The 10,777-nt window shown below is 35.7% G+C and overlaps 1 protein-coding gene across 1 annotated transcript; it reads right to left on the bottom strand.

Annotated features, from left to right (window-relative positions):
- Positions 1-2,191: 2,191 nt before the first annotated feature.
- LOC120108692 (nucleotide pyrophosphatase/phosphodiesterase-like) lies at positions 2,192-10,565 on the bottom strand. The gene is made up of 12 exons (XM_039122366.3): positions 9,863-10,565; positions 8,900-8,991; positions 8,685-8,757; positions 8,475-8,597; positions 7,426-7,518; positions 6,187-6,316; positions 5,735-5,816; positions 5,517-5,649; positions 5,169-5,374; positions 4,935-5,060; positions 3,701-4,010; positions 2,192-2,731 (listed from the first exon to the last, which is right to left on the bottom strand). Exons 1-12 carry the CDS (start codon positions 10,064-10,066, stop codon positions 2,426-2,428), a joined length of 1,878 nt encoding a protein of 625 aa, XP_038978294.3. The 5' UTR covers positions 10,067-10,565; the 3' UTR covers positions 2,192-2,425.
- Positions 10,566-10,777: the final 212 nt, after the last annotated feature.

Raw genomic sequence — 10,777 nt, 5'->3', positions numbered from 1 at the left:
ATTCTAGTAATAATATCAAAATTATATTATTATATTATTATATTATTTCAATAATATCAAATATAATATATTTTATAATTTTTATAATAATGTGATATTACTATATTGATATTATGTTACAATAATAATATTATTATATAATAATAAATATTATTGATATAGTGTTACTATAATATTTTATAATATTATTATTATGTATAATAGCAGTAGAATATAGTATTATTATTGAATAATAATGCAATATTATAATAATTTAGTAATAATATCATAATATTAGTTTAGATAATAATGTGTTAGTCAGAAGGATACTAGAAGGAGAATGGAAACAGTTGAATGGTGAGTGGACCCCTTTTAAGGGCTTTGATTTCTGTAGTTAGAATCGCGAGCAAGTTTTCATTAAAAGTTTTGAGTCCTTTTTTCGTTGTCGAACTATAGCCTACAATCATTGAGCATCCAAAACTTTGATTGGACAACTAAATAAAAGAGGTTCCTGTAATTATGGGTCCAAGAGGATTAGATATATGACCTCCAAGTCTAAATAAAACAACCTTACTATTATGCCAAGGGTCATCCTCTAAATATTCAGAACTTGTCTTGGGTGCTAGCAAAGCAACTACAGCTTATCAATTGCAGGCAACCAAAGAGCCCCTAAGAGCCACCTTCAGAAGATCCAGTATTTCTAAAGGCAACAATACGAATGACCATCTTCATTGATGTGGAACATCTTTTTTATTTTATACGGAAACATTATTTGCTTGCATGATACCTTCTTAAGAACATGCTTATCCTTGCATTTCTCCATGTTAACCATCTCCTTTAGTCCTTTCCCAATGCACAAGTTTGCTCCTCTTGATCCAAAATATGTTTCCATGTTAATCTAACTTGTATCATCAAAGAAAGTTTCTACTTTAAATATAACAATGGATTTTCCATATTTTCAGTTATTTTGACTTCAAGCACTTCTCCATTTTCATCACTCCAAAGAACTGCAAAAAGGCTGAAGTGAGCTAGATACACTGGGAACGCATCTCATCTTTCATAACATCCCAAGAGGTGATAACTTGAGGTATCTCTGGATCCAAATATGACCATCCATTCCTTTGGGGATCATTTCCCACAAATATACACTTCTTAGTTCTTATTAACATATTTAACTTTTCACCCTTTGACCCTCAATTTCAACTTCTTCCGGAACTTCATTTTTCTCTTTCTTTTTTTGCGACATCTTTTTCAATTTAAATATTGCTAATATTTTCTTCTTCCAATTCGTCTTTATCCAATTTTTCTTTCAAAAAGTCATCTTGGTCCAAAATTTCGATCCTGTATTCTCTTAGCAATACTTCATCTTATAACAAAAGGAAACAAATTCAACATTTTCCAACACCTTATTTGGAATCTTCATATTATGAATATGCTTGCAAATTTTTTTTGTGCATTACACCTTATAATATCTTCAAAACTTTTTCTTCCTTTCTTTCTTGAAGCTTTTTTGACAAGCTATTTTCCAGTTTCTAGATAACATCTTATAGATCCTGTCCTTAATGAGGTATGCTCAATGCAAAACCTCTAATATACATGGTTAGTATTTGTTTAGCTTCTCCACTCCAAATTGATTCAAAACATTGTTGTTGGAGCCCATCCTTGGCATGTGAACAAATCCACAACACATTCTCATTCCGGCCTTCCTCTTCAAAAACTAATATATGAAATCAAATATAGAATATTCCTCTCTCATTTAGTACTATGGCATATTTTTGTTTGATTAATTTTATTTTCTAGAAAATGATGGATAAGCCATCTCAAATTTCATTGGGGTAAAAGAAGCAGCAGCACAAAAAAGATAGATGGTCTGAAAAGAAGAGGAAAATATAGAGAAAATAGAGAAAAAGAAGGGCAACAGGAGGAAAAAGAAAAAAAGAAGACAAGAACAACATTATTTAGTTGAGTACATTGTGCAAGGGATAGGAAGAAAGGAAATTGGAAAAACCAGTAGTGCACTATAATAGACAGAAAAAGAAAAGCTGTATGTGCTTCCTTTCACATGTATAACAATGTGATATGAATTTCGTCGAGAAAACATGCAACATACATTAGCTAACGACTCACCTCAACTATATCACAATATTATACAAATGAGACATGTTAAAGCCATATTTCTTAATATCCAATCTCCCATAGTTGACACTGCATATGATGAAAATGATCTCAAATGGACATTTCTTTTCTTTTTATTTTTTTATTTTTTTTGCAAATCAAAAATGCTTTTTGTCCAGGATACAGTATACCTTAAGCTATGAGACCCTTCACATACCTTGAAAAATAAAAAAATAAAGTTACATAAAATGTGAAGGAACAAAAGACATCATCCGATGCTACGTGCGTGCTTTTATTAGAAAATATCTATCAGATATCTTAAGGTCATCCCCTACGAGGCCAATGTTTTTGGGGAGCAACTATCATGAACACAGGTGAGGACATCCTTATAGTCTCTTGAGATGGTGAAGAAATCATACACTTTACCATCACTGCTCCTCTTATATTCAAAAAGAAGTGATGAATGATTGAAAGCAGTCATTTTAACAAACCCATAATCGTAGTCTCGGTAAAGACTCCATTTTGGCACAATGGTGGCAAAATCTGACAAATGGCTGCCGCCGCCACCAACAACAACATGGATGGTTCCATTCACCGTGCCTGAGTAATATGATTTTTCTTCATTCACGCACTGGTTCTGTTAAGAGAAGTTGAGATGGTAAGAGAAGTGTCACACTGTAAAAATATAAGGCAATTTACATATATTAAAACAAATTGGATATGAACAATTACAAATATATTAACTTTCTAATTTAGAGAAGAGGCAGATGGCACAATAATTCTGCCATCTCAATTTTTGCACTAGCTAGTGCTTAAGCAGAACTACATCGGACTATATAATATTCTGATATTCTTAGTTTTTGTTTTTCCTCCTTACACCTATTGAAAGTCTCAAATAAACAATCCAAACTGCAAATTCAAGTCACAGTTGAAGATGCACTTATTTAGAAAGGGGAATGCTCCAAATTATTGGCTTATTTTCAGAGTGTTTGAATACAGTTTCAAAACAAATCACATTATCCTTCAATAATATCATCGCATATTAATTTAGTATCTTAAGTGGCATGCAGATCCAACTAAATAAATATTATTCTGATGAGCTAAACAATGTCAGGTATACATTTTGATACACGATGTTAGACAGACCACAATTAACCGTTAGCATAGATCTTTGGCTAATAAAACATGAATGGTAGTTGCTAGAATATGGAAGGACCTGAAGTGGAGGATATAGCTTCCATAGGAATGAATTGTAGAGAAAAAATAACAGATTTAAATATTGTAAGATTAACACTTAGCTCGAAATATAAATAGATTTGACTTTTAAACCTGGTATGATGTACTTTTGTTTACGCGTTCAATTACCATATTCATTGTCATTACAAACTAAATTTTACATTTTATTATGCAACTGACCAGGATAATGTCCAACACCCAGATGCACATCCAATAAATAATTACGAAGTTGTCCATTACGAATCCCATATGCTCTTAAAATAACAATGGTTATGCATATCAGTGCATGTGGTTTAGGTGTGAGTTAGAAACACTAATGATTTATGCTTGCAGAAAATGCAAAGAATTCTGTCATTTAATATCTTCTTACCTGGTAGATTGGGCAGGTCCTCTCATAGTTGTGAACGTGCCCATAGAATGCAATGTCCACTTTATATTTCTGCCAGAGCTTTTGAAGGCTTTCCCTTCCCATGGGCTCTTCGAACGAGCCCTCTGCAGCATAGAAAGAGCCAGATGAATAACCGAGCACACGATGAGCTGCAAATATCAACCATGGCTGCTTCTGCCTATCTACTGAGGCAAGGCAGTGTTCGATAAATTCATATTGTTCAGAGCCTTCTCTCCAATCATGCTCAGTGTCTGCTATGCAGAAGCGGAACATGCCATAGTCCGTAGAATACCTGAAATAAACTGCAAGTCACACTTTGATTTGTATGAGGCCTTTTTAATCTAAATTGATTGGTGTCATTGTGCTTTAGGTGGGTGATCCATTCCGCATTCAGGGATCATTCTGTTTTTTAATCAATTCTCTTTTTAACTGAACTTCCTGCTTACATTTCCATCAGGCAAAAAAAACCCTGCTTAAAGGGTATAGGACATGAAATAAAAATCTAAAACACATAAAGTCTTGACAAATAATTACCAGATTTCATGCTATACTTCGTCAGCATAGCATTATCAGAAAAATAATGGTTCTCTTAATGATAATCTCTACATCAATTGGTGAAGAATTTGACATAGACTCTTAAATCTTCCTTTGTTTTTCTTTTTCCTTTTTGGTTCCCAGTGAGGAAGATGTAGAATCATAGGGGCTATTTGGATATTCCTATAGGATTGATTAAAAATCAGGCCTATTGGCACATCTAGCTTGCATCGTCTAAGTGCCTGCCCAAATCCCAACCTTTGGGCTGCAGGAAGAGAAAAAGATTCATAGAGGTCTTTTTTTCTTCCCACAGAATTTGGGCCGGAAGATGTTTGGTCGATAGAGCCATGCTTAAATAAGCGGCCTAATCCACGAATCCAGCAGGAAATTCAGCCCAATCCAAATGGATCACCTAAAGAGGCCCTTAGAGCTGATCCCTATTCTCTTATTCATCCCTCCATCTATAAATTTCTAAAATGACTAAAACTGGTCCTTGTAGGCCACAGAGCTGGGGACAAAAATGATAGCTGGAATGAGAATAGAAGGCAAGAACAGTAACTTAAAAAATAGAATGGACCAGGGTAAGGGGAGTGGTAGCTTAATTTCATTTTTGAAAGGAGTCCAATGATAGATTTAAAAATCCTTCTGATAAAAGTGGGAAGAGAGAAGGCATTCTTCTTACCAAAACTTAGCTCTGTTCTCAGCTGGCACAAAGAACATGGTTTCAGCCAATACACCACATTCCCCTCCTGAATCATCAGTGTCATAGAAGGATCCTGTCCCAGGCCAGTCACGTTCATGATTGCCACTGCGTCGAACAAAATAAAATTCTCAATGGATATCATCATCAGGACAAACACCCAACTTGTGGTGATCAACTTCATAGTTTTAAACATCATCTCAAGGACTAACAAACCTTGCAATCATATACGGCACCCTTGAAGCAATTGGCTCAACTTGTGATGTAAATTGATCCCACTGGGATATATATCCATTAGCATATACAATATCTCCTATATGGAAAACAATGTCAATGTTGTCCAAATCTTTAACAATTGTATCTGTGGTATTCAGCGAACCAGGCTGATAGTTGCTATATTCATTAGAGCCATCCCGTTCTGCCTGTCATTAAAACCAATTGGGATGTAAAAATATTTTGCCAAAATGATTGAAGCCAAATAGGTCAAACAAATCTACCTTGATCTGTTCTATAATCAATTGTTCATGAAATTTCTTTTAGACCAGAGAAGATAAAGAATTGCACCTTTCCCATGTCACCAAAAATTATGACTTGCTGTACTGAATTTTGTCCTGGATAAGGAGATGCTTGGAAAGAATAAGACTTGCTCCAAACATATGATCCATTGAATAACTGATGACCAAGCTTGTATTTGTACCTGAAACAGCATTACAATCCTAAGAAATATGTTTGACAGATATCAACCTCAATGTCACAAAATAATTAGTTTTCAAATTTTATACTCTGCATTTGGCCATAAGTCCTTCAAGAAACTTGTGTGTATAAATCCCGGATCTCTCCATCCAACAGTATGTGCTGGTGCACCTGCAAAAGATAACAAGACCAATTTTACCACACAGCTATCACAGTAAACATTTTTCCCCACACTAGTGCAGAAGAAATGTCTTATTTTCCATGGATATGGGAGAAAAATACTTCAGTCTTTATTAGTTTAAAGCATTTAATATATGTGAGAATGCTATCATAATAGAATTAATGAAAATTTGTTCCCATATATGAAACTTAGATGAATCTATGATGGTAAAATGTTGCCAAGCCTTATTTTGCTGAGGATGTCAAGATTCTTCATACAGTATGCATCCCATCAGTAACAAATATTCAATCAAAGATTTCCACTCTTCGCGGTAAATGACACCAAACTGCTAAATAATGACAAAGGATCAAAACATCATACCACACATGCTTCGGCGGTTGAATGTCAGTGTCCCAGCTGGTGATCGCATTAAAGGTGCCCCCTTTGGTCCCCATTCAACAAAAGGAAGTGCCTCATTTATGTCATATCCACTTGTCCATGTCACAGTCATCTGTAGAGAAACTCATAGAAACCATCTCTAAAAATGCTGAGTTTATAAAAACTGTAGGCCTTTTCGAAGTAGCATACTAGTGGACAATATCAGAAAACTTTTGCATTGTTACAAAGTCTATTACTAAATTTATTGATTAGTTAATCAGATGGAATCTGAATAAAGCTAATAGCACCCATCAAACAGTAATAGTTTGTGAGCATGTCAGAATAATTCCAAGATTTCCCAAGTAAAAATTCTTCTCATGTCTCGTTAATATCAGTAAGTTCTGCATACTTGAAACCATAGATATGAATATGGAGGTAGCAGATGAGAACTCTGCTCAAGTTGGTCTTGGTATGATGCAGAACTAAGCATATGAGGGATTTTTCTTACATACAAGAGGCAAGGCTGAAAGATATCTTAGAACTTGTAAAGGCAATCATGTTCAACAAGCAATTAATTGTTCAAGGAAGCAACAAGATTCTTGACTAGTGCAACATATTTTTAAGCATTAAGATTTCAAATACTAGTAACAGCAAATGTTACGATAGCCTGATAAACCACAAAGTATTTGCTGAGCAATAGACAGATTCCATCAAGATAATGATCCATATCAGTCCCTATTTCTCTGCATCATGCACAATTGGAGACAAGATATAAGACTGTGATATTTGCAGGCCCACCAACAGCTCTTCTTCTGTTGAGTCCACACACTGTCAAACTGGGAACTGGAGTATCATATCGACTTTCTTATTTTTTGTGGTGATCTGCTCTAGTTCAGCTGAGTCAGGTGCATCCTATTATGAACCAGTTTGTTAATCTAAGCATTCTTGTTTACCCATAAAATAGTGGTTTTTTTTCTCTTTCTCCTTGGGTCCGATTATGTAACATAATATCTAAGCCTGCACTGGTTTTCAACCTCATTGCCAGGGTCATTCCCATTCTTTTGAAGCCATTGGTAAGTGCCATGGGTGACATTAGCAACACATCCAAAGAATAAAACTCTAATGAACTGCTATAAGAGATTTCTTTAACATGTAGTAGTCCATCAAAAGACAAAGAGAAATTAATTAGTAAATGTAACAGAGCAGGCCAATCGAAGACTAAACAAAATTTGATCAAATTACCTCATTCCAAGATTTTCCATGTGCAAGCCGTGGATAAACAGGAGCCTTTGGATTTGCAAAGGAAATTGCATTTGAAACTGCAACAAGCTTGGGCTGCAATTTTAGTGCACAAGTTAGTCCTATGCTAGCGGCGACTGCAGTAATCACATGATTGGGATATGCACTAAATTTCAAAGGCAGAAGTCAGTATTTCAGCAAAAATACAGGAGAAACTTATGAAAACATCGCAAATTTTAAATAGTTGGTCAGAGATGTGGATTTTTGAGACTATTAAAAACATATCAAAAATAGGCAAACCAAATTCATGGGATAAAACTCAGATTAGTCAATCTAGCGCACCAAGAAATACAGAATGTATAACTCAAATGACACGAGGCTTTTTCTCATAAGAGAAAAAACTTTATATTTTAATTAAAAATCATAGTTATTTTTAATATTAAAAGAAGAAATGTCTCTAATTAGAATTTGATTCTGTAAACTAAAAAATATGCCCTGATATCACCGTAGCTTCCTCCTTCCCAAAACCTTTCGAAAGCAACTGACAATCTCTTGTAAAATATTGTTTTAGAATATAATTCTTTGTTTTTTAAACATTCATGCCTTTCTTAAGAATGTTGAATTTGATTTTTAAATTACCAAATTTTTAGTTGCATTGTCTCCATTGCTCCCTCCTCAAGGTGTCTTTGGAAGCAAATCCAACAAATCTAATTTTGAAACTCCAAGTTATTAGTTAAAGGGACAAAATGATGTAGTAAAAAAGCTCCAAAAATGGTATTAATCAAGACAAATTTGAAATTAATTTAAGGAATAATTAAAGCATATAGAATCATCAAACAATGGAGAATTTCGTAAACAGGGCAACACCCCAAACTGGTAACACTAGCCTAATAGGAGCACAAGAAACAAATAACAATCACAAAAAAGAAAAAGATAAAAGATAAAAACTATTTGAGTTCAAAAGGAAGAACATCAGAATGGAAGTTTCCATCTCCAGGCATAAAAAATGCAGGTTGTGTATAAGGGAGGATAACAAATATAAAACATCTCACATTAGTAAGGCCACCAGTGAACAATGCAAAAGAAAAGTCTGCCCGCTGATTGATCAACCGAAACCTCAAAGATCCCTTCCCGGTTTTCATGTAACTTGGATTAGAATAATTGGCAAATTGATACTGAAACATCATCACCAATGCAAACATTAGCAACTCCAAAACACACAAATAAATGTCAAGATTTGTTTCGCTTGTAGCTTGTAGCACCTTTATTGGAGCTGAGCATATCAATGGATCTTCCTCTTTCTTATTTCCACTCTCGGCAGGACAAGAAGATGCACTGAGAAATAGAAGAAACCAATGTATAAACATTCTCATTTACTAATCATAAGATAAAATACTTATCTCATTTTCCATAATGATTGCTAGATTAATTTCAGACCTATTTAATCTGAAAGGATAATAGGTATTGAGTGAATTACTTAAATTTTGCAGGAGAGAACACTCCAATCCAATCATCAGGAGTTGGATTGGGACTTCGGAGCTCCACTTTTATCCATTCAATATCTTCTCCCTGCATTGCACATTTGTAAGCAAAGTCAATGAATTCAACTAAAATTCATATAAAATAGGCAAGAGAAAGAACTAAGAACTTCAAGAATTAAAAAAAAAAAATCTGTCATAAAGTTTTCATGTAACAGCTTACATCCAACTTATGCCCAAAGAAAGCATGCTTCTAACCAAGTTCACCAATATATTTTATATATTTATAATCCCGAAGTAGAATTAAACTAACACCCAAAGAAACTAACATAGTAGTCAACGACTTCGTAAGTTCCCTGATACCAGTCCAACCAAGTGTTTTTGCAACACATGCCCACACGCGTCCTCACATATTCTCTTTAGCCTCCATGAGTCTATATTGCAATGTCTCGGTTTATATGGACTATAAGTTAGATTCGTTCTAATACTATTTATAATAATCTAATATATTATAAAAAAAATCAAAATAATATTTTTCAAATTTTTATATTATATAAATATTTAATTTTTTTTTTAGAACAACCAATATGAAACTAAATACACCGGGACTAAACACACGGGCTCTTAAAAACCCGGATTTACGTCCATACTGGTGACTTTTTGGGGACGCATAGCGTTCTCCTTTCCGAACGCTTCCACGCCGGCATCAACCGGGGAATAGTCGGAAGGTAGAACTTTTTTGTTAACTTTTTTGTTTTGGTTAACAGTAGAGCTGCTGTTTACCCATGGATTCCCCCCGGGAAACGCTTGCCGGAAAGAGAAACGATGGCAATCATGACCGACCATCACAAGATGGACGGTCCCGTTGGATCCCAATCTCACGAAGGACCCCACCACGACCATCATGCTTACCTTGCGCCGCCGGAACAAGTTATTGACGCAAGAGGTTTTAAGGCCCATACCTGGAGACCCAGAAGCTCCGGTGACGCCCTCGCGTACGCTGCCTCATCCAGCGCCAGAGACGCCCGATGGATCGCGATCTTCGACAGTGGCTGGACTCCGGAGACGTGCCGACGTCCGTCTCCGCCGCCGGCCGCGGCGTAGCCGACGAGGACTGGCGAGACGACCAAGAAGAGCAGCAGAAGCCGACGCAGGATAGACTTCATCCTCCCTCCGATCCCTTCCCAAACCCAAACCCGAACACCGATCCCAACCCAAGCCCTAGAACGAATAAATATATTAGTTTTTATAGAGAGGAGAAAAGGAATCCTTTGGGATCGACTATATAAAGCCCAGAGAGATCCAGAGGTTGGAGGAATATTTTTATTTTATTCGACAGAGGAGACCAAGAAAGGAAATTAATTAATAAGTTATTATAAAAAATAAGTTTTAGTTTTTTTTATTATTTTCAGAAGCATTTTAACGGCGGGATGGGGGGAGTATCTTATTGATCTGGACCCGCGGCGAAACCTACGCCTTGGACGGCCGCGGACGGCAAAGTGTGAAAGACTCCGGCCGGCTTCAGGGAACGTTGAACGGCGGATGGGTATGGTCACCGCTTGTGAGGTCAAAAAGACGGTTGGTAATTTGGTATGGACTCATTGTCCAAGCTTTTTATGGTCAGCCTTTTATGAGGTATGCCCATGGTTTCAAGATGACAGGCACAACAGCCCGTGCAATGCTGTAATGGTATTTATAGCAAGCAAACTGAATCCATATTTCAATAACCACTTCGTAGAAAAAAATTTACGAATTTTGGAATATTCTATGTAAGATTCCGTTGACTTTTTGTCAATACGTACACTCTCAAGATATTCTGGAATACGTACACGTGTTCCTAAATTTTTTTCAGTCATATAACTTATAAAGCTGATTTC

This window comes from Phoenix dactylifera, chromosome 12 (genome assembly GCF_051530095.1).
Source record: "Phoenix dactylifera cultivar Ajwa chromosome 12, Ajwa_hap1_PhDact_Kaust_v1.1, whole genome shotgun sequence".
NCBI classification, from domain to species: domain Eukaryota; kingdom Viridiplantae; phylum Streptophyta; class Magnoliopsida; order Arecales; family Arecaceae; genus Phoenix; species Phoenix dactylifera.
This window is presented reverse-complemented; position numbering and strand designations above follow the sequence as displayed.